We start from the raw sequence: 25376 nt of genomic DNA, 5'->3' as shown, positions 1-25376 counted from the left end.
CTGTTTAAAGGTCTTGCTCATATCGGCTATGGAGAGCGTGATCACACAGTCGTCTGGAACAGCTGGTGCTCTCGTGCATGCTTCAGTGTTGCTTGCCTCGACGCGAGCATAAAAGGCATTTAGCTCATCTGGTAGGCTCGCGTCACTGGGCAGCTCGCGGCTGAGTTTCCCTTTTGTAGTCCGTAATCGTTCGCAAGCCCTGCCACATCCGACGAGCATCAGAGAATAAGTATCCTCAGATGCTTATTCCTAGTGGCTCTAGTTGGAAATGTGACTTCAATATCAATCAAACAGAGAGCAAAAATAAGAACAAATGAAGAGTTTACATTTTTCACGTGTTCTTTCATGAAAAAAGATTGCTTTAAGTTACCTTCACGTGTAAAATATTCCTGTTCTCAGATTTTTAGTTCAAAGATTTTAGAAGTGAATAAAAAAGAGCATCTGCTAAAATTTAAATGTTTTACATACAGATCTCATATTACTGTATATAATTATTATTTTCATTAATTTTAAATTAAATATTGATGTTACAAATGTATCATTTGTATTGTTCTTTATTAAAAATGTGGTTAGTTGTTACATTTGACTGTGTAAAACCAGTAGTATTATTTATTTATCTGAGAGTGAGGTGTTTTTCAAAAGAACATGAAATGAAATCATCAAGTGATAGATTTTAAACAAGGAAATCTGTCAATTGAAATAAATTCATTACGCCCTAATCTATTTGGTATTGGTATTTTGGATCCCCATTAGCTGTTGCAAAAGCAGCAGCTACTCTTCCTGGGGTCCACACAAAACATGAAACTTGACATAATACAGAACATTAATAGACAAGAACAGCTCAAGGACAGAACTACATCAATAAAAAATACAAAACAAAAGGCACATGTAGCCTACATATCAGTACATACACAAAAACTATCTAGGTCAAATGTATGGATTTCACATGACTGGGAATAAAGATATGCATCTGATGGTCACAGATACCTTTTAAAAAAGGTAGGGGTGTGTTTCAGAAAACCAGTCAGTATCTGGTGTGACCACCATTTGCCTCATGCAACGCGACACATCCCCTTCACATAGAGTTGATCAGGCTGTTGAATGTGGCCTGTGGAATGTTGTCCCACTCCTCTTCAATGGCTGTGCGAAGTTGCTGGATATTGGCGGGAACTGGAACATGCTGTCGTACACGCCGATCCAGAGCATCCCAAACATGCTCAATGGGTGGCATATCTGGTGAGTATGCAGGCCATGGAAGAGCTGGGACATTTTCAGCTTCCAGAAATTGTGTACAGATTCTTACGACATGGGGCCTTGCATTATCATGCTGAAACATGAGGTAATGGAGGCAGATTAATGGCATGACAATGGGCCTTATGATCTCGTCACGGTATCTCTGTGCATTCAAATTGTCATCGATAAAATGCAATTGTGTTCATTGTCCGTAGCTTATGGCTGCCCATACCATAACTCCACCGCCACCATGGGGCACTCTGTTCACGACGTTGACATCAGCAAACCGCTCACCCACACGACGCCATGCACGCTGTCTGCCATCTGCCCGGGTACAGTTGAAACCGGGATTAATCTGTGAAGAGCACACTTCTTCAGCGTGCCAGTGGCCATCGAAGGTGAGCATTTGCCCACTGAAGTCGGTTACGACGCCGAACTGCAGTCAGGTCAAGACCCTGTTGAGGACAACGAGCATGCAGCTGAGCTTCCCTGAGACGGTTTGAGCAAACCCACAGTTTCATCAGCTGGCCAGGTGGATGGTCTCAGACAATCCCGCAGGTGAAGAAGCCGGATGTGGAGGTCCTGGGCTGGCGTGGTTACACGTGGTCTGCAGGAGTGAAGCTGGTTGGACGTACTATCACATTTTCTAAAATGACGTTGGAGGCGGCTTATGGTAGAGAAATTAACATTAAATTCTCTGGCAACAGCTCTGGTGGACATTCCTGCAGTCAGCATGCTAATTTCACTCTCCCTCAAAACTTGAGATATCTGTGGCATTGTGTTGTGTGACAAAACTGCACATTTTAGAGTGGCCTTTTATTGTCCCCAGAACAAGGTGCACCTGTGTAATGATCATGCTGTTTAATCAGCTTCTTGATATGCCACACCTATCAGGTGGATGGATTATCTTGGCAAAGGAGAAATGCTCACTAACAGGGATGTAAACAAATTTGTGCACAAAATTTGAGAGAAATAAGCTTTTTGTGAGTATGGAACATTTCTAGGATATTTTATTTCAGCTCATGAAACATGAGACCAACACTTTACATGTTGCATTTATATTTTTGTTCAGTGCACGTTGTACCTTTGTAGATCTTGGGTATATTGTTTGTATATCGTTAGTCTGCCATGAGACACACACACACTACCCATAGGGACATCACGCTCCCTTTCTAGTCAGATTAAAAGCTATGGTGGTTAGCCCAGAGCCAGGGTGTTAAGCTGGAGTTGAAACCCTCTGAGGCTGCAGTCAAATCCCCTGCTCAATGATGCTCTGCTCTGTTGCATTCAACCCTGCTCTTCTTCAGCTAGCTAGCTCTCTGGATTAGAGAGAGATGGCGAGAGAGAGAGAGCGGGGGGGAGAGATGGGGGAGAGCGAGAAAAGGGGACAGAGGGGGGGAGAGAGGGGTTGAAGAGACAAGGAGAGATAGGGTAGAGAGAGAGATTGTTTGAAGAGAGGAGGAGAGAGAGGGTAGAGAGAGAGAGGAGTTGAAGAGAGGAGGAGAGAGAGGGTAGAGAGAGAGGGGTTGAAGAGAGGAGGAGAGAGGGTAGAGAGAGAGGGGTTGAAGAGAGGAGGAGAGAGAGGGTAGAGAGAAAGAGATGTTGAAGAGAGGAGGAGAGAGAGGGAAGAGAGAGAGGGGTTGAACAGAAGAGGAGAGAGAGGGTAGAGAGAGAGGGGTTGAAGAGAGGAGGAGAGAGAGGGTAGAGAGAGAGAGGGGTTGAAGAGAGGAGGAGAGAGAAGGAAGAGAGAGAGGGGTTGAACAGAAGAGGAGAGAGAGGGTAGAGAGAGAGGGGTTGAAGAGAGGAGGAGAGAGAGGGTAGAGTGAGAGGGGGTTTGAAGAGAGGAGGATTGAGAGGGTAGAGAGAGAGGGGTTGAAGAGAGGAGGAGAGAGAGGGTAGAGTGAGAGATTGTTTGAAGAGAGGAGGAGATAGAGGGTAGAGAGAGAGGGGAGTTGAAGAGAGGAGGGGAGAGAGGGTAGAGAGAGAGAGATGTTGAAGAGAGGAGGAGAGATAGGGTAGAGAGAGAGGGGTTGAAGAGAAGAGGAGAGAGAGGGTAGAGAGAGAGAGGGGTTGAAGAGAGGACGATAGAGAGGGAAGAGAGAGAGGGGTTGGAGAGAGGAGGAGAGAGAGACGGTAGAGAGAGAGGGGTTGAAGAGAGGAGGAGAGAGGGTAGAGAGAGAGTGTAGAGAGAGAGAGGGTAGAGAGAGAGAGAGTGTAGAGAGAGAGAGTGTAGAGAGAGAGAGGGTAGAGAGAGAGAGAGGGTAGAGAGAGAGGGTGAAAGTGGAATAGAGAGATAATAGGAGACAGTAGTTGAAGAGAGGAGGAGAGAGGGGAAATGTGATGCAGAGTGGGTATGTTTCTGTGGAGTGTTTATACTAATAGAACCTTCTACTTCTCCATTCTAAAGGGGAAGGGTCACTCCAGACAGACAGACAGACAGACAGACAGACAGACAGACGTTTGAAACCAGGTTTAGTAGCTCTTGTTAGAGATTGTAGTCCTCTTAAACTCACTTCAGGTTAGTGCTTCAGGTAGGGGTTATAGTCTTATTAAACGATGATCAGCACTTCAGGTTAGCGCTTCAGGTAGGTGTTATAGTCTTATTAAACAATGATCAGCACTTCAGGTTAGCGCTTCAGGTAGGGGATATAGTCCTTAAACAATGATCAGAACTTCAGGTTAGCATGTCAGGTAGGGGTTAACGGCGTTTGAAACCAGGCTTAGTAGAGCTGGTTAGAGAGGACTGTTTTCCTAAACCATGATCAGTACTTCTGTTAAGGGTGGAATACCATTTAAACCATGCTTAGTAGCTTCAGGTAGGGGTTATAGTCTTATTAAACCATACTCAGTACTTCTGTTAGCCGTGGAAGACCTTTTAAACCATGCTTAGTAGCTTCAGGTAGGGGTTATAGTCTTATTAAACCATACTCAGCACATCTGGTAGTGGTAAAGGTCCTTTTAACCCATATTTAGTAGTGCTGGTTAGCAATGGCAGTCCTCTTAAACCATACTCAGCACTTCTGGTATGGGAGAAGGATTTCTAAACCATCTTTACATCTCCTGAGCACAAGAGGTTGGTGGCACCTTCATTGGGGAGAATGGGCTCTTGGTAATGACTGGAGTGGAATCAGTGGAATGATATTAAATACATCAAATGCATGGTTTCCAGGTGTTTGATGCCATTCCATTAGCACCGTTCCGGCCATTATTATGAGCCGTTCTCCCCTCAGCAGCCTCCTGTGCTCCTGAGGGATATGCTACAAAGCAGAATCAAGGAGGAAGCCAGTTTAGCCGAAATATTCTGATGTAACTATTTCTTTTTTTAGAAAGGGCATGGTCTAAATTATTCAACAAATAAAAACACATATCTAAGTTGAGCATTCTTAATGATCTGAAAAATCTCTAGTTATTTCTGGTTGCTTATCAAAGTTAGCTGGTGAACTCATTGATCCTGCTTTCCCTCTGGTTAGTGGTGCCTGGTGTTTTAAACCAGCTTCAGTAGTTCTAGATGCCTTTTAAACCAGCTTCAGTCGTTCTAGATGTCTTTTAAACCAGCTTCAGTCGTTCTAGATGCCTTTTAAACCAGCTTCAGTAGTTCTAGATGCCTTTTAAACCAGCTTCAGTAGTTCTAGATGCCTTTTAAACCAGCTTCAGTAGTTCTAGATGCCTTTTAAACCAGCTTCAGTCGTTCTAGATGCCCTTTAAACCAGCTTCAGTAGTCCTAGATGCCTTTTAAATCAGCTTCCGTAGTTCTAGATGCCCTTTAAACCAGCTTCAGTAGTTCTAGATGCCTTTTAAACCAGCTTCAGTAGTTCTAGATGCCTTTTAAACCAGCTTCAGTAGTTCTAGATGCCTTTTAAACCAGCTTCAGTAGTTCTAGATGTCTTTTAAACCAGCTTCAGTAGTTCTAGATGTCTTTTAAACCAGCTTCAGTAGTTCTAGATGCCTTTTAAACCAGCTTCAGTCATTCTAGATGCCTTTTAAACCAGCTTCAGTCGTTCTAGATGCCTTTTAAACCAGCTTCAGTAGTTCTAGATGCCTTTTAAACCAGCTTCAGTAGTTCTAGATGCCTTTTAAACCAGCTTCAGTAGTTCTAGATGCCTTTTAAACCAGCTTCCTGTCACGATCGTCGGAGGAAGTGGACCAATGCGCAGCGTGATAAGTGAACATCCTTTATTTATTAGAGAACACCACACGAACAAAACAACAAACGATACGAAACGTGAAGTCCTTGGTTACAATACAAACCATACGGAACAAGATCCCACAACACACTGGAAAACAGGCTGCCTAAGTATGGTTCCCAATCAGAGACAACAAGCAACAGCTGATACACGTTGCCTCTGATTGAGAACCACACCGGCCAACATAGACACAAAATAACTAGATAATAACCCTAGCACACAAAACACATAGAAACCACACACCCTGGCTCAACATAACAGAGTCCCAGAGCCAGGGCGTGACACTTCTGTAGTTCTAGATGCCTTTTAAACCATGTTTCTAGACTTGTCAGTCCTGTTAAATCATGATTATCCGTTCAGGTTAGAGGGGAAGTCCTCTTAAACCACATTTATCACGACTGGTGATATGACCTTTAAAACCATAATGAGGCTTCATCTCTTTTCATGATGCGTGTGTTTGCTGCTCATTTCAGCTCATATGTTTTGATATTGGATGGTTTAAACGCAGGCTATTAACATTACCCCAAATGACTGCTCATATTGGGATCATTTCATGAAATTTCACTTCACAAAATTGATGTTGGGAGAAAAACATGTGAACGCTGCCCAGTCCACTTCACAAATACACAGATGTGGTGTGTGTTTGTGACTGCCAGCCAGCGTGCTGAAAAAGCAGCCATAGTCAATATGTTTGGCTGATTAATATTAATACAGTAGGTCTGTGCAGCCTGCTGAGAGAGCAGCCATAGTCAATATGTTTGGCTGATTAATATTAATACAGTAGGTCTGTGCAGCCTGCTGAGAGAGCAGCCATAGTCAATATGCTTGGCTGATAATATTAATACAGTAGGTCTGTGCAGCCTGCTGAGAGAGCAGCCCCAGAGTCAATCTCTACATCCCAAACCATATTCCCTGCATGGTGCACTACTTGGGCCCTGGTCAAAAGTAATATCCTATAGGGAAGTAGGGTGCCATTTGACACAGTCACTGTGTTTGGCTGATATGGTAATAATTAGCTGGCTGTTGGGATGGAAAGTGAAAGTGTTGCTGTGGTAATTGAGGGAAGATTAATTAAATAAGCTCTTCCTATGGATCACTGACTAGTTAGGTAGGGGGTTCTCTCTATTGTGTGTGTGTGTGTGTGTGTGTGTGTGTGTGTGTGTGTGTGTGTGTGTGTGTGTGTGTGTGTGTGTGTGTATGTGTGTGTGTGTATGTGTACCTTCATGTGTGTGTGTGTGTGTGTGTATGTGAATGTGTGTGTGTGTGTGTGTGTGTGTGTGTGTGTGTGTGTGTGTGTGTGTGTGTGTGTGTGTGTGTGTGTGTGTGTGTGTGTGTGTGTGTGTGTGTGTGTGTGTGTGTGTGTGTGTGTGTGTGTGTGTGTGTGTGTGTTTGTAACCTGCGATGTGTATGTGGGGGGTGGTGGGTGGGTGGGTGGGGAGGAGAGCTGGTGGCTGGTGGCAGTGCTAGGAACTTATTGAAATGAGAGGCGATGTTGTGTCTCAGCCAACATGGCTGACCCATTTGTCATGGTGACATCACTGCACGGCCACAGAACCACAGCGCAACGCACGCCGGCTGGTCTTCCCTGAACACACACAGCATGCGACGCAATGGAGCCGGCCCTCCCCGACCATGTACTTTTACACACTGCCTGTTGCAATCACACACACCACTTTAGCTTCAGTATTTACACAAACTCACACACATTGTCTACACGCTCACAAACACAATACCCATTCACACACACTCACACACACACTGCCCATTCACACACACTCACACACACAATGCTAAGAACTCACACACACACACACACACACCGCTACTCTGAGCCTGAGGAAAACAGGTGTTTATCCACACAACGTAGCTATTCAGAATTAAAATGAATGATGACATTTCACTAATTAATACAAATGTCGAAAATGAACACCAAACACCAGGGCGGTGTGACGGTAATGGAGAATAACACTATGGAGAGATGCTTTATATTTATTGTTTCTCCTGAACTATGATGCTTCAGACTTCACTCATTACCACCAGACTGTAGAGAGACAAGTAAAGAGAGAGAGCAGAGGAGAGAGAGAAAGAGAGAGGGACAGTAACAGAGAGAAAGAGAAAGAGAGACAGAGAGAGAGAGAGAGAGAGAGAGAGAGAGAGAGAGAGAGAGAGAGAGAGAGAGAGAGAGAGAGAGAGAGAGAGAGAGAGAGAGAGAGAGAGAGAGAGACAGAGAGAGAGAGAGAGAGAGAGAGAGAGAGAGAGAGAGAGAGAGAGAGAGAGAGAGAGAGAGAGAGAGAGAGAGAGACAGAGAGAGAGAGAGAGAGAGAGAGAGAGAGAGAGAGAGAGAGAGAGAGAGAGAGAGAGAGAGAGAGAGAGAGAGAGAGAGAGAGAGAGAGAGAGAGAGACAGAGAGAGAGAGAGAGAGAGACAGAGAGACAGAGAGAGAGAGACAGAGAGAGAGAGACAGAAAGAGAGAGAGACCTGAGTAGAGGAGAGCAGCTTGGTCTTTTTTGCTACTCAACATGGTGACCTTAGACTCCCCTCTGCTGATCTGTCTTTGATACGTCCTATCTCTCTGATATCCTGTGTGTGTGTGAGTGTGTGTGTGTGTGTGTGTGTGTGTGTGTGTGTGTGTGTGTGTGTGTGTGTGTGTGTGTGTGTGTGTGTGTGTGTGTGTGTACGGGTGCATGTGTGCGTGTGTGGTGTGTGTGTCACTGGAAGACTTGGGGATGGCCAAACTTTACCCAATCACGCCCACAAATGGCATCATCACACTTGATGTCTAGATTGTACATGTTTGTATTGAGAAATGTGTTGGCGACCACTGTTGGCAGAAAGATACTGTAGCTACTTCTGAGATGCTGCTTCTTTTATTAATTTATTGGGGAGTGGTGCACGTAGTAGAATGTAATAGGACTTATTATGTTATTTTTAGCTTGAAAATATTCGGAGACAGTTTCTGTTAGGAGTTTTTCTTTTGATGGGAACAATAGGTCCATAGTGGGAGGAGGAGAATCCAATGGAATGTATCCACTTTAAGATAGATCCATGTGGGATTCAGCCAAATCAGTGAAACTGTGAAGCCTTTATTTCATCACCTCTGGTGTTATTACATGTGGATCCAAAGCAGCAGTCAGTCACTCTCACTCTAACAGAAAGTCTGTTCTGTTCAGTCTCTCGGTCGGCATCCCAAACGGCACTCTATTCCCTATGTAGTGCACTACTTTTGATCAGAGCCCTACCGGCCCCCTGTCAAAAGTAGTGCACTATACAGGCATAGGGTGCTATTTGGGACGCCTCTGTTTCTTCCCTGTTCTCCACCCCAGGAGTACCCAGTGCAGGGCTAGGGCAGGGCTGAGCTTCCTCCCCACAGCTGTGCAAACCACCACTTAGCGTAAAAGTATTTCCCTGTCGCTGACAAGCCAATGTCTCAGAGAGAAAGAAAAGAGAGAGAGAGAGAGAGAGAGAGAGAAAGAGAGAGAGAGAGAGACAGAGAGACAGAGAGAGAGAGAGAGGCAGAGAGAGAGAGTGAGACAGAGGCAGAGAGAGAGAGCGAGAGAGAGAGAGAGAGAGAGAGAGAGAGAGAGAGAGAGAGACAGAAAGGGTAAGAAAGCAGACAGCTACTAAGGCTGATTTGTGATTGATTGAGTGTTGCTCAGTGCCATACCTACACTATATGTACAATAGTATGTGGACACCCCTTCAAATGAGTGGATTCGGCTATTTCAGCCAAACCCGTTGCTGACAGGTGAATAAAATTGAGCACACAGCTATGCAATCTCTGTAGACAAACACTGGCAGTAGAAAGGCCTTACTGAAGAGCTCAGTGACTTTCAACGTGGCACCGTCATAGGATGCCACCTTTCCAGCAAGTCAGTTCAGCAAATTTCTGCCCTGCTAGAGCTGCCCCGGTCAACTGTAAGTGCTGTTATTGTGAAGTGGAAACGTCTAGGAGCAACAACAGCTCAGCCGTGAAGTGGTAAGCCAGACAAGCTCACAGAACGGGACCGGCGAGTGCTGAAAAGCGTAACACGTAAAAATCGTCTGTCTTCGGTTGCAACACTCACTACCGAGTTCCAAACTGCCTCTGGAAGCAACGTCAGTACAAGAACTGTTCGTCCGGAGCTTCATGAAATGGGTTTCCACGACCTAGCAGCCACACACAAGCCTAAGATCACCATGCGCAATGCCAAGCGTCGGCTGGAGTGGTGTAAAGCTCGCCACCATTGGACTCTGGAGCAGTGGTAACGTGTTCTCTGGAGTGATGAATCATGCTTCACCATCTGGCAGTCCGATGGACGAATCTGGGTATGGCGGATGCCAGGAGAACGCTACCTGCCCCAATGCATAGTGCCAACTATAAAGTTTGATGGAGGAGGAATAATGGTCTGGGGCTGTTTTTCATGGTTTGGGCTCCTTAGTTCCAGTGAAGGGAAATCTTAAAACTACAGCATGCAATTACATTTTAGACGATTCTGTGCTTCTAACTTTGTGGCAACTGTTTGGGGAAGGACCTTTCCTGTTTTAGCATGACAATGCCCCCATGCACAAAGCGAGGTCCATACAGAAATGGTTTGTCGAGATCGGTGTAGAAGAACTTGACTTGCCTGCACAAAGCCCTGACCTCAACCCCATCGAATACCTTTGGGATGAATTGGAACGGCGACTGTGAGCCAGGCCTATTCGCTCAACATCAGTGCCGACCTCACTAATGCTCTTGTGGCTGAATGGAAGCAAGTCCCCGCAGCAATGTTCCAACATCTAGTGGAAAGCCTTCCCAGAAGAGTGGAGGCTGTTATAGCAGCAAAAGGGGGACCAACTCCATATTAATGCCTATGATTTTGGAATGAGATGTTGGACGAGCAGGTGTCCACATACATTTAGTCATGTAGTTTATCTTATTAAATTTAAATTATTATTTATTTGTATTATGCAAACTGCTCATTTGTAGTTTCATCCAGCCTCACAAGGACACCATGTTCCGGAGCCCTTGACCAGCATGGACTGATACCATGGCCACAGGGACATGTCACTCAATCAGATTAAACAGTCCCAAAGTCACAGCCAGGGACAACAAACAAGTGGCGAAAGGCCGCCCGGCATCAGGCCCCGTCAACACACCCCGGCAACAGGCCCCGGTAAAACCCCCCTGGCAACATGCCCCCGGCAACACACTGCAGGCAACACTCAGATGTATTACATTTTACATTGCATTTTACATTTTAGTCATTTAGCAGACGCTCTTATCCAGAGCGACTTACAGTTAGTGAGTAAATACATTTATATGTTGTGTTTTTATCCCCTCTGTTTCTCTGAAAACACTGTGGTCTTTCAGGGATCTGGATGTGTGTGTGTGTGTGTTGTCAGATGATCGCCCACGTTTCCCCGTGACATTTCTATTACATGACGGTTTGTTGCACACAACCAGATTTTCCATGTGAGTGGGTTCAGTGTGTGTGTGTGTGTGTGTGTGTGTGTGTGTGTGTGTGTGTGTGTGTGTGTGTGTGTTTTATGTGTGTGTTTGTGTGTGCATGCGTGTATATTTTGGGATTTACTATCCTTGTGGAGACCAGAAGTCCTCACAAGGCTGACCAGAAGTCCTCACAAGGCTGACCAGAAGTCCTCACAAGGCTGACCAGAAGTCCTCACAAGGCTGACCAGAAGTCCTCACAAGGCTGACCAGAAGTCCTCACAAGGATAGTAAAACAAGGAAAACACGGCCAAGTGGGAACATTTCGCCGGGGTTTGGGGGTTTGGGGGTTTGGGGGTTTGGGGTTAAGGTTAGGGGTTAGGTTTAGGGTTAGGGAAAATAGGATTTTGAATGGGAATCAATTGTTTGGTCCCCACAAGGATAGTAAAACAAACGTGTGTGTGTGTTCGTGCGTGTGTGTGTTTGTGTGTGTCTCAGCTCAGTGTGTGTGGTAGATGGCATCCTCCCTGCGTCTTAAACAGTCAGGTGATGCACTGCAGAGAGGGATATAGCTATAGTACCACACACTATGTTACTGAGTATACTAGGTATGAACTGTACTGTATGGCTGACTGCATCTATAGCAGCACTATGATACAATCTGTCCAGATTTTTAGCAAAGAGCTGCAATTGATGCTGAGGAGCCTATAATTCAATTGTAGGAATTAATCTATTGTAGAGCAGTGAGGTCCTTGAGATGCTGAATAGACCTTCACAAAGATAGGAACTTTGTTTCTGTGCATGGCTGCCAGATATTCCTTTAATGTTTTATCTGTAACAAGGTCTATTGGGATCAATGCCTTCCTTTTGACCATTGACTGGTTAGAGAGGTCGTCCCATGTTACATTCACTCAGCTAGGACAGGATGTTTTTCAGCGTCTATATGAGAGAGATGACAATTAAAAGAGAAACCAGATGTGACACAGCTAGCTTGTTTTCACAATCTTTGTCCTCCAGTCTTTCTTTCTGTATTTTTTCTTTTCACAGGAAACAGGGGAAGAGACAGAGAGGGTGAATGGGCTTCAGTGTTCAATCGTCTATAAAGAATCTCTCTCTCTCTCTCTCTCTCTCTCTCTCTCTCTCTCTCTCTCTCTCTCTCTCTCTCTCTCTCTCTCTCTCTCTCTCTCTCTCTCTCTCTCTCTCTCTCTCTCTCTCTCTCTCTCTCTCTCTCTCTCTCTCTCTCTCTCTCTCTCTCTCTCTCTCTCTCTCTCTCTCTCTCTCTCTCTCTCTCTCTCTCTCTCTCTCTCTCTCTCTCTCTCTCTCTCTCTCTCTCTCTCTCTCTCTCTCTCTCTCTCTCTCTCTCTCTCTCTCTCTCTCTCTCGTCATGTCATTGGTCAGTGAGCTGTAAACAGAGGAACTGTACATTCATCCAAATGGGAATTACCTTCATTCAGATCCTACCCACCCTCCCTTCCCTTCACACATCCTGTTTTTCAGAATGTCTTTCGGAATTCCTGACCGAAACGAGAGAGAAGAGAAAACACTCTGTGAGAATGCTTTGTTCTGGGTGATGGGCCTGCCGGATGGGGGGTGTCCTCTGTGAGAATGCTTTATCCTGGGTGATAGTCCTGCTGGGTGGGGGGTGTCCTCTGTGAGAATGCTTTATCCTGGGTGATGGTCCTGCCGGGTGGGGGGTGTCGTCTGTGAGAATGCTTTATCCTGAGTGATGGTCCTGCCGGGTGGGGGTGTCCTCTGTGAGAATGCTTTATCCTGGGTGATAGTCCTGCTGGGTGGGGGGTGTCCTCTGTGAGAATGCTTTATCCTGGGTGATGGTCCTGCCGGGTGGGGGGTGTCGTCTGTGAGAATGCTTTATCCTGGGTGATGGTCCTGCCGGGTGGGGGGTGTCCTCTGTGAGAATGCTTTATCCTGGGTGATGGTCCTGCCGGGTGGGGGGTGTCGTCTGTGAGAATGCTTTATCCTGGGTGATGGTCCTGCCGGGTGGGGGGTGTCCTCTGTGAGAATGCTTTATCCTGGGTGATGGTCCTGCCGGGTGGGGGTGTCCTCTGTGAGAATGCTTTATCCTGGGTGATGGTCCTGCCGGGTGGGGGGTGTCCTCTGTGAGAATGCTTTATCCTGGGTGATGGTCCTGCCGGGTGGGGGGTGTCCTCTGTGAGAATGCTTTATCCTGGGTGATGGTCCTGCCGGGTGGGGGGTGTCCTCTGTGAGAATGCTTTATCCTGGGTGATGGTCCTGCCGGGTGGGGGGTGTCCTCTCCTCTGGTCTGCTCATCTCCATGCCCCACACACTGCCTCTTTATGTGTGGAGGGTGGACCCCTAACCTCCCTCCCTCCATCCACATCCCTGAGGCTCCTATTCAGTAGTTTGCTGGGCTGGCTGGCGGGAAGTTGGAACTCTGTTATGTTGTGGGGGATTCTTAGGGGGCTGTCAAGGCAATCACTGTGTGGGTCTTTTCTTCCCCAGACAGGGAGGGAGGGGGAGAGAGAGAGAGAGTGAGAGAGAGAGAAAGACAGGGGGGGGGTGGTCCTAGAGGAGAAAGGGGACACAGACAGCCTGTTAGCCGTTAGCTGGCAGCTCCAGAGAGAAGGAGAGAGACAGAGAGAGAGAGAGAGAGAGAGAGAGAGAGGACTTTTCATTGCATCATCAATGTTATTCCTCTCTCCCTCTTCCTCCCCCTTTCTCCTATATCTCCTCCTCCTCTTTCCTCTCCTCATCCCGTTTATTCTCTCCATCTGTCTGCTTGACTTCCATCTTCAGCCCTCTTCCCCATTCCTCCTCCGTTCCCAGATCCTCCCTGCTCCTTCCGCTCACCCCTACACTCCTCTCCTCACGCCCTCCTCCACACCCCTCTTTCCCCCCACCATTACTTTACACACGTACCATTATGCTATGAGGCCAGAGAGAAAATATCCTCAGTGTACAACGTAAAACACCAAATAATGCATGCAGAGCAGAATTAGGCCGCTACCCGCTAATTATCAAAATCCAGAAAAGAGCCGTTAAATTCGACAACCACCTAAAAGGAAGCGATTCCCAAACCTTCCATAACAAAGCAATCACCTACAGAGAGATGAACCTGGAGAAGAGTCCCCTAAGCAAGCTGGTCCTGGGTCTCTGTTCACAAACACAAGCAGACCCCACAGAGCCCCAGGACAGCAACACAATTAGACCATTGGAAAGAATTTACAAAAAAACAGAGCAAACTAGAATGCTATCTGGCCCTTAACAGAGAGTACACAGTGGCAGAATACCTGACCACTGTGACTGACCCAAACTTAAGGAACGCTTTGACTATGTACAGACTCAGTGAGCATAGCCTTGCTATTGAGAAAGGCCGCCGTAGGCAGACCTGGCTCTCAAGAGAAGACAGGCTATGTGCACACTGCCCACAAAATGAGGTGGAAACTGAGCTGCACTTCCTATCCTCCTGCCAAATGTATGACCATATTAGAGACACATATTTCCCTCAGATTACAGAGATCCACAAAGAATTAAAAAACAAATCCAATTTTGATAAACTTGCATATCTATTGGGTGAAATACCACAGTGTGCCATCACAGCAGCAAGATTTGTGACCTGTTGCCACAAGAAAAGCGCAACCAGTGAAGAACAAACACCATTGTAAATACAACCCATATGTATTTATTTTCCCTTTTGTTCTTTAACTATTTGCACATTGTTACAACACTGTATAAAGACATAATGTGGCATTTGAAATGTCTTTATTCTTTTGGAACTTTTTTTATTGTTTATTTCACTTTTGTTAATTTTCTACTTCATTTGCTTTGACAATGTAAACACATGTTTCCCTTGTGAAAACAATTGGTTGAGAAAAAGAGAGGAGCCTTAATACACTTATCAACATGATGATTAGGTTGTAAAATGTGTAATGTGATTACTCACACAGCCTTGTTGCAAATACACAGCTCATTTCACTTCTTAATCATGTTAGGGCCCAGGGATGTATAGCCTTGGTCAGAGATGTTATTTTACAGAGTGGTGATGTTATGTATTTGGAAAATATAAGGAAAGAAAAAATTGTGAATTAGAGCAAAGTGCTACAGGTCTCCATAGGCTGGTCCCAGATTAGAGCACAGGGTTACAGGTCTCCATAGGCTGGTCCCAGATTAGAGCACAGGGTTACAGGTCTCCATAGGCTGGTCCCAGATTAGAGCAAAAGGTTACAGGTCTCCATAGCCTGGTCTCAGATTAGAGCAAAGGGTTACAGGTTTCCATAGCCTGGTCCCAGATTAGAGCACAGGGTTACAAGTCTCCATAGGCTGGTCCCAGATTAGAGCAAAAGGTTACAGGTCTCCATAGCCTGGTCTCAGATTAGATCAAAGGGTTACATGTCTCCATAGGCTGGTCCCAGATTAGAGCAAAAGGTTACAGGTCTCCATAGCCTGGTCTCAGATTAGATCAAAGGGTTACATGTCTCCATAGCCTGGTCCCAGATTAGAGCACAGGGTTACAGGTCTCCATAGCCTGGTCCCAGATTAGAGCAAAAGGTTACAGGTCTCCATAGCCTGGTCCCAGATTAGAGCAAAATGGTACATGTCTCCATAAACTGGTCCCAGATTAGAGCACAGGGTTACAGGTCTCCATAGGCTGGTCCCAGATTAGAGCAAAAGATTACAGGTCTCCATAGGCTGGTTCCAGATTAGAGTACAGGGTTACAGGTCTCCATAGGCTGGTCCCAGATTAGAGCACAGGGTTACAGGTCTCCATAGGCTGGTCTCAAATTAGAGCACAGGGTTACAGGTCTCCATAGGCTGGTCCCAGATTAGAGCACAGGGTTACAGGTCTCCATAGGCTGGTCCCAGATTAGAGCACAGGGTTACAGGTCTCCATAGGCTGGTCCCAGATTAGAGCACAGGGTTACAGGTCTCCATAGGCTGGTCCCAGATTAGAGCAAAATATTACAGGTCTCCATAGGCTGGTCCCAGATTAGAGCACAGGGTTACAGGTCTCCATAGGCTGGTCCCAGATTAGAGCACAGGGTTACAGGTCTCCATAGGCTGGTCTCAGATTAGAGCACAGGGTTACATGTCTCCATAGCCTGGTCCCAAATTAGAGCAAAGGGTTACAGGTCTCCATAGGCTGGTCCCAGATTAGAGCACAGGGTTACACTACCCATGGGCTCCTACCCACACACTGCTGAAACATGTTTGGATCATCTGCTAGATCCAAAATAGTTTTGAAGAGGGTACTGAAAGAAATTAGAGATGTCAAACTTGTTCAATATGTAGCCTCAGGATAAGAGGACAGGATCATTTAGTGGGAGATGATCAACTACAGTTGAAGTCAGAAGTTTACATACACTTAGGTTGGAGTCATTAAAACTAGTTTTTCAACCACTCTACAAATGTATTGTTAACAAACTATAGTTTTGGCATGTCGGTTAGGACATATACTTTGTACATGATACAAGTCATTTTTCCAACAATTGTTTACAGACATATTATTTCACTTATAATTCACTGTATCACAATTCCAGTGGGTCAGAAGTTTACATTCACTAAGTTGACTGTGCCTTTAAACAGCTTGGAAAATTCCAGAAAATTATGTCATGGCTTTAGAAGCTTCTGATAGGCTAATTGACATCATTTGAGTCAATTGGAGGTGTACCTGTGGATGTATTTCAAGGCCTACCTTCAAACTCAGTGCATCTTTGCTTGACATCATGGGAAAATTAAAATAAATCTGCCAAGACCTCCAAAAAAAATGTGTAGACCTCCACAAGTCTGGTTCATCCTTGGGAGCAATTTCCAAACTCCTGAAGGTACCACGTTCATCTGTACAAACAATAGTACGCAAGTATAAACACCATGGGACCACGCAGCCGTCATACTGCTCAGGAAGGTGACGCGTTCTGTCTCCTAGAGCAAATCAATCTCAGAACAACAGCAAAGGACCTTGTGAAGATGGAAACCGGTGCAAAAGTATCTATATCCACAATAAAACAAGTCCTATATCGACATAACCTGAAAGGCCACTCAGCAAGGAAGAAGCCACTGCTCCAAAACCACCATAAAAAAGCCAGACTACAGTTTGCAAATGCACATAGGGACAAAGATCATACTTTTTGGAGAAATGTCCTCTGGTCTGATGAAACAAAAATAGAACTGTTTGGCCATAATGACCATTGTAATGTTTGGAGGAAAAATGGGGTTGCTTGCAAGCCGAAGAACACCATCCCAACCGTGAAGCACGGGGGTGGCAGCATCATGCTGTGGGGGTGCTTTGCTACAGGAGGGACTGGTGCACTTCACAAAATAGATGGCATCATGAGGAAGGAAAATTATGTGGATATATTGAAGCAACATCTCAAGACATCAGTCAGGAAGTTAAAGCTTGGTCGCAAATGGGTCTTCCAAATGGACAATGACCCCAAGCATACTTCCAAAGTTGTTGCAAAATGGCTTAAGGACAACAAAATCAAGGAATTGGAGTGGCCATCACAAAGCCCTGATCTCAATCCTATAGAAAATGTGTGGGCAGAACTGAAAAAGCGTGTGCGAGCAAGGAGGCCTACAAACCTAACTCAGTTACACCAGCTCTGTCAGGAGGAATGGGCCAAAATTCACCCAACTTATTGTGGGAAGCTTGTGGAAGGCTACCCGAAACGTTTGATCCAAGTTAAACAATTTAAAGGCAATGCTACCAAATACTAATTGAGTGTATTTAAACTTCTGACCCCACTGGGAATGTGATGAAAGAAATAAAAGCTTAAATAAATCCTTCTCTCTCCTATTATTCTGACATTTCACATTCTTGAATAAAGTGGTGATCCTAACTGATCTAAGACAGGGAATTTTTACTAGGATTAAATGTCAGGAATTGTGAAAAACTGAGTTTAAAAATGTTTTTGGCTAAGGTGTATGTAAACTTCCGACTTCAACTGTATATTGATACAGATACAGATACAGTAGAGGAATAGTCTTCTTCCCATCAAGTTGTTAGTTAGTTTCCATTTCATACAGCCAGACACAGAGCAGAATGAGGGTAGTCTGTTGACTAACATCACCACCAAAGCTTCAATCAACGGTAACGACATTAAATAATACATAAACGTTGTAAACAGAAAATAAGACAAATATCTCTTTAAGCACAACAACACAACAGCCTTCCCCCCTCACTGAACATAAATTCACAAATGGCTGTTGCATAAAAACAATTACCTTAATTGCTTTCTAAAGAAGAAAAAAAAATTGCTGCCACCTTTTCAATTAAAACATAACCATTGGCTATATTAAATGTATTTTTTAATGCTGCACACGGCGAGTTAGGGTCTGTCAGCCTAGTTTGGGTAATATATAGAGTTCTATCTCCAGATTTTCTCTGTATTCTAATGGCCAGGATTGTTTGTTGGTTTAGATGCTGCATCGCATCATACACTGGCGGCCATTGGCTTGAATACTGCATATTTAACTAGCTGGATATTCAACACAGGGAGATTGAAAGAGAGACCCAACCTGCATATTTAACTAGCTGGATATTCAAAACAGAGAGATAGAAAGAGATCCGAACCGCGCATATTTAACTAGCTGGATATTCAACACAGGGAGATTGAAAGAGATTGAAAACTCAATCAGATGCAGATAAAGATGCATATTGCTGTGGGTTCCGTCATAATGTTTATGATGACCTTTAAATTGCTTCCGAGCCTCTAATTGGTATTAACTATATCTTAATAATCTATCTAGTTGTGACATTTCTGACATCACATATCATCATCAGCCTTATATTACCTTAATGTCCTATAACCTCCTAACCCCAGTCATCAGCTCTATACTACACTACATCTCCTATAACCTCCTAACCCCAGTCATCAGCTCTATACTACACTACATCTCCTATAACCTCCTAACCCCAGTCATCAGCTCTATACTACACTACATCTCCTATAGCCTCCCTAACCCCAGTCATCAGCTCTATACTACACTACATCTCCTATAACCTCCTAACCCCAGTCATCAGCTCTATACTACACTACATCTCCTATAACCTCCTAACCCCAGTCATCAGCTCTATACTACACTACATCTCCTATAACCTCCTAACCCCAGTCATCAGCTCTATACTACACTACATCTCCTATAGCCTCCTAACCCCAGTCATCAGCTCTATACTACACTACATCTCCTATAACCTCCTAACCCCAGTCATCAGCTCTATACTACACTACATCTCCTATAACCTCCTAACCCCAGTCATCAGCTCTATACTACACTACATCTCCTATAACCTCCTAACCCCAGTCATCAGCTCTATACTACACTACATCTCCTATAACCTCCTAACCCCAGTCATCAGCTCTATACTACACTACATCTCCTATAACCTCCTAACCCCAGTCATCAGCTCTATACTACACTACATCTCCTATAGCCTCCTAACCCCAGTCATCAGCTCTATATTACCCCCAAGATATGCTAACCTCTCACCATCATAATAACAAGGGAGGTTAGCATTTTGGGTGGGTATGATAGTTACAGTGGCTTGCGAAAATATTCACCCCCATTTGCATTTTTCCTATTTTGTTGCCTTACAACCTGGAATTAAAATGGATTTTTGGGGGGTTTGTATAATTTGATTTACAAAACATGCCTACCACTTTGAAGATGCAAAATATTTTTTTCTTGTGAACAACAAAATAAACAAAAGACTTTGCTACTATTCACCCCCCCCCCAAATCAATACTTATTGGGTGTGTGGTCTTTGCCCTCAAAACCACTCTTCAATTGGTTTGGATTGAGGTCTGGGCTTTGACTAGGCCATTCCAAGGCATTTAAATATTTCCCCTTAAACCACTCAAGTGTTGCTTTAGCAGTATGCTTAGGGTCATTGTCCTGCTGGAAGACTGAAACAGGTTTTCCTCAAGAATTTCCATGTATTTAGCGCCATCCATCATTCCTTCAATTCTGACCAGTTTCCCAGTCCCTGCCGATGAAAAACATCCCCACAGCATGGTGCTGCCAACACCATGCTTCACTGTGGGGATGGTGTTCTCGGGGTGATGAGAGGTTGGGTTTGCGCCAGACATAGCGTTTTCCTTGATGGCCAAAAAGCTTGGTTTTAATCTCATCTGACCAGAGTACCTTATTCCATATGTTTGAGGAGTCTCCCACATCGTGTTTGCTTATTTTTTTCTTCAAGCAATGGCTTTTTCTGGCCACTCTTCCGTAAAGCCCAGCTCTGTGGAGTGTACGGCTATAAAGTGGTCCTATGGACAGATGCTCCAATCTCCGCTGTGGAGCTTTGCAGCTCCTTTAGGGTTATCTTTGGTCTCTTTGTTGCCTCTCTGATGAATGCCCTCCTTGGCTGGTCCATGAGTTTTGGTGGGCGGCCCTCTCTTGGCTTGTTTGTTGTGGTGCCATATTCTTTCAATTTTTGAATAATGGATTTGATGGTGCTCCGTGGGATGTTCAAAGTTTCAGATATTTTTTTATAACCCAACCCTGATCTGTACTGTTGCAGTCTCTGGGGCCTTTTAGAACAGGTATACTGAGATCATGTGACAGATCATGTGACACTTAGATTGCACACAGGTGGACATTATTTAACTAATTATGTGACTTCTGAAGGTAATTGGTTGCACCAGATCTTATTTAGGGGCTTCATAGCAAAGGGTGTGAATACATATGCACACACCACTTTTCCGTTATTTATTTTTAGACTTTTTTTTAACAAGTTATTTTTTTCATTACACTTCACCAATTTGGACTATTTTGTGTATGTCCATTACATGAAATCCAAATAAAAATTCATTTAAATTACAGGTTGCAATGCAACAAAATAGGAAAAACGCCAAGGGGGATGAATACTTTTGCAAGGCACTATAGCTGAAGGATTTAGTACCATGACTCAAATGAATATCATAGTGGGATATTTCTGGATATACACTACATAACCAGAAGTATGTGGACACCTGCTCATGGAAAATCTCATTCCAAAATCATGGGCATTAATATGGAGTTGGTCCCCCCTTTGCTTCTATAACAGCCTCCACTCTTCTGGGAAGGCTTTCCACTAGATGTTGGAACATTGCTGGGGGAACTTGCTTCCATTCAACCACAAGAGCATTAGTAAGGTTGGGCACTAATGTTGAGCGATTAGGCCTGGCTCGCGTTCAGCGTTCCATTTCATCCCAAATGTGTTCGATGGGGTTGAGGTCAGGGCTTTGTGCAGGCCAGTCAAGTTCTTCCACACTGATCTCAACAAACCATTTCTGTATGGACCTCCCTTTGTGAATGGAGGCATTGTCATGTTGAAACAGGAAAGGTCCTTCCCCAAACTGTTGCCACAAAGTTGGAAGCACAGAATCGTCTAGAATGTCATTGTATATTGTAGCATTAAGATTTCTCTTCACTGGAACTAAGGAGCCCGAACCATGAAGAACAGCCCCAGACCATTATTCCTCCTCCACCAAACTTTACAGTTGGCACTATGCATTGGGGCAAGTAGCGTTCCCCTGGCATCCGCCAAAGAACACGCAAGAGAACGCATTTCCACAGCTCCAGAGTCCAATGGTGGCGAGCTTTACACCACTCCAGTCGACGATTGGCATTGCGCATGGTGAACTTAGGCTTGTGTGCGGCTGCTCGGCCATGGAAACCCATTTCACTAAGCTCCGACAAACAGTTATTGTGCTGACATTGCTTCCAGAGGCAGTTTGGAACTCGGTAGTGAGTGTTGCATCCGAGGACAGACCATTTTTTTTACGTGCTTCAGCACTCGGCGGTCCCGTTCTGTGAGCATGTGTGGCCTACCACTTCGCGGCTGAGCCGTTGTTGCTCCTAGACATTTCCACTTCACAACAACAGCACTTGCAGTTGACTGGGGCAGCTCTAGCAGGGCAGAAATTTGATGAATTGACTTGTTGGAAAGGTGGCATACTATGACGGTGCCACGTTGAAAGTCACTGAGCTCTTCAGTAAGGCATTTTTACTGCCAATTTTGTCTAGGGAGATTGCATGGCTGTGCGCTCAATTTTATACACCTGTCTGCAATGGGTGTGGCTGGAATAGCCTAATCCACTAATTTGAAGGGGTGTCCACATACTTTTGTATACTGTATATAGTTTATTTAACATAAAGCAATTCTACTCATAATTTCTACTTCATGTTCTATATCCTGTCGTAAAATCTCTGAACATCAGAACATTTCAATCATGAAGTACAAAAAACAGTTTTGTTTTTGTTTAAATAAAGGCCTACACTAAAGAGGTCATGATTTATGAGGGAACATTTCTAGTACATTTACATTATTCAGGCCCTCTTAGCTTCCATCTCCCCTGCCTTTTCTCTCAGAACAGCATTCATAGATATATATGGTTCTCATCATGGGTGGGTCGATAGACAGGGTGATATGTGACCATCCAGGGAGGCTCAACATTGATTTCCCATAGTGTAGAGATGACATGTGGTCACACAGCCCTTTTATTTTAGCAACAATCTTGTACTCCAATAAGTCAGGATCTCACTGGAGAGCCGGAGAGCTTGATTGTTTGGGCTAAAAGGGGTGGGGTAGAGGGAGGGGTGGAGGGGTGGAGGGATGGGGTAGAGGGGAGGAATGGGGTGAGAGAGATGAGATGGAGGGGGAGGGGGATATGTGGTCTTTGCAAGTTACTTTGGGTTTGTAGCAAGTTACCTTGACTTTGTAGAAACACTGTAATGTCAGTTAATTTGGTCCCTGTTATCCTGAAACTTCACATGGTACAACAGACAACATACTCTACACCAGTGATTCACAACCTTTCGTTGTTCTTGATGACCCACCTCAAGCTTTTGGAGTAACCAAGTTTACTTTTGGACCTAGTAACCAAGTAGAGTCAACAAAAATAATATTCCTCACCAGGCATCCATTCTTAACCCAGGACCCTAAAGGAATCAACCTCAACCAGGCGTCCATTCTTAACCCAGGACCCTAAAGGAATCAACCTCAACGAGGCGTCCATTCTTAACCCAGGATCCGAAAGGAATCAACCTCAACCAGGCGTCCATTATTAACCCAGGACCCTAAAGGAATCAACCTCAACAGGCATCCACTTTTTTATTTTTTTTAGGGGGTAGATCAGCTTTAATATTACAGATAGATTGTAACTTCCATCAATGTAATTGTCTGCATCACTTCCAATCCCCAATGCTTATGCCTCTACTTCCAGCTTATACAGTGGGGGAAAAAAGTATTTAGTCAGCCACCAATTGTGCAAGTTCTCCCACTTAAAAAGATGAGAGAGGCCTGAATTTTCATCATAGGTACATGTCAACTATGACAGACAAAATGAGAAGAAGAAAAACCCAGAAAATCACATTGTAGGATTTTTTATGAAATTATTTGCAAATTATGGTGGAAAATAAGTATTTGGTCAATAACAAAAGTTTCTCAATACTTTGTTATATACCCTTTGTTGGCAATGACACAGGTCAAACGTTTTCTGTAAGTCTTCACAAGGTTTTCACACACTGTTGCTGGTATTTTGGTCCATTCCTCCATGCAGATCTCCTCTAGAGCAGTGATGTTTTGGGGCTGTCGCTGGGCAACACGGACTTTCAACTCTCTCCAAAGATTTTCTATGGGGTTGAGATCTGGAGACTGGCTAGGCCACTCCAGGACCTTACTTACGAAGCCACTCCTTCGTTGCCCGGGCGGTGTGTTTGGGATCATTGTCATGCTGAAAGACCCAGCCACGTTTCATCTTCAATGCCCTTGCTGATGGAAGGAGGTTTTCTCTCAAAATCTCACGATACATGGCCCCATTCATTCTTTCCTTTACACGGATCAGTCGTCCTGGTCCCTTTGCAGAAAAACAGCCCCAAAGCATGATGTTTCCACCCCCATGCTTCACAGTAGGTATGGTGTTCTTTGGATGCAACTCAGCATTCTTTGTCCTCCAAACACGATGAGTTGAGTTTTTACCAAAAAGTTCTATTTTGGTTTCATCTGACCATATGACATTCTCCCAATCCTCTTCTGGATCATCCAAATGCACTCTAGCAAACTTCAGACGGGCCTGGACATGTACTGGCTTAAGCAGGGGGACACGTCTGGCACTGCAGGATTTGAGTCCCTGGCGGCGTAGTGTGTTACTGATGGTAGGCTTTGTTACTTTGGTCCCAGCTCTCTGCAGGTCATTCACTAGGTCCCCCCGTGTGGTTCTGGAATTTTTGCTCACCGTTCTTGTGATAATTTTGACCCCACGGGGTGAGATCTTGCGTGGAGCCCCAGATCGAGGGAGATTATCAGTGGTCTTGTATGTCTTCCATTTCCTAATAATTGCTCCCACAGTTGATTTCTTCAAACCAAGCTGCTTACCTATTGCAGATTCAGTCTTCCCAGCCTGGTGCAGGTCTACAATTTTGTTTCTGGTGTCCTTTGACAGCTCTTTGGTCTTGGCCATAGTGGAGTTTGGAGTGTGACTGTTTGAGGTTGTGGACACATGTCTTTTATACTGATAACAAGTTCAAACAGGTGCCATTAATACAGGTAACGAGTGGAGGACAGAGGAGCCTCTTAAAGAAGAAGTTACAGGTCTGTGAGAGCCAGAAATCTTGCTTGTTTGTAGGTGACCAAATACTTATTTTCCACCATAATTTGCAAATAAATTCATAAAAAATCCTACAATGTGATTTTCTGGATTTTTTTTCCTCAATTTGTCTGTCATAGTTGACGTGTACATATGATTAAAATTACAGGCCTCTCTCATCTTTTTAAGTGGGAGAACTTGCACAATTTGTGGCTGACTAAATACTTTTTCCCCCCCACTGTACATACTATATACATTTTATGGACACAGTCAATTTTACAATAATTCTATTTTGTTTGTTTTTACTCCTGAACTTCCTCTACCCTCAACCTCTCCGATCATTTTCATGATGTCCATCCGGTTTGCCTCTATATGCCATATCTTTCTAACTGTGCTCTTTCACAAAAGCTCTCAACCTATAACCTATATACTTATTATGGCGTCCAGTCTTAACCTGGGACTCTAAAGGAATCAACCTCAACCAGGCATCCAGTCTTAACCTGGGACCCAAAAGGAATCAACCTCAACCAGGCATCCAGTCTTAACCTGTGACCCAAAAGGAATCAACCTCAACCTACTTTTGGGAAACACAATTGCATCCCTGTTAGTATTACATCATTGACTAACCCTGTATCCTCTGTGTCTGTTGCAGGGTTCCTCTCTACAGGGGACCAGGCAGCTAAGGGGAACTACGGCCTACTGGACCAGATCCAGGCTCTGAGGTGGATCAGTGAGAACATTGGATACTTCGGAGGAGACTCCAACCGTATCACAGTGTTTGGATCTGGGATAGGAGCGTCCTGCGTCAGCCTGCTTACCCTCTCACACCACTCTGAAGGTAGGAACACACTCTGTCCATGACTGGAATGGGATGGAGGGATTAGGTATTGGATGGCTCTGTGTCAGAATCAGTTGAGAAAGTCTGGTATTTAGTGGGTATTTACACTGAACAAAAATATAAACCCAACATGCAACAATTTCAAACATTTTACTGAGTTACATTTCA

At 44.6% G+C, this 25376-nt stretch overlaps 1 protein-coding gene across 2 annotated transcripts in view; it reads left to right on the top strand.

Moving 5' to 3' along the window:
* LOC121539167 (neuroligin-3-like) overlaps positions 1-25376 on the top strand; it is a 343557-nt gene that overhangs the window by 219126 nt on the left and 99055 nt on the right. For both annotated transcript variants that reach the window (XM_045206887.1, XM_045206888.1), the window contains one exon: positions 25023-25208. In XM_045206887.1, the coding sequence (XP_045062822.1) occupies positions 25023-25208 (186 nt within the window). The remainder of the gene's footprint in view (positions 1-25022; positions 25209-25376) is intronic.

This window comes from Coregonus clupeaformis, chromosome 3 (genome assembly GCF_020615455.1).
Source record: "Coregonus clupeaformis isolate EN_2021a chromosome 3, ASM2061545v1, whole genome shotgun sequence".
NCBI classification, from domain to species: domain Eukaryota; kingdom Metazoa; phylum Chordata; class Actinopteri; order Salmoniformes; family Salmonidae; genus Coregonus; species Coregonus clupeaformis.
This window is presented reverse-complemented; position numbering and strand designations above follow the sequence as displayed.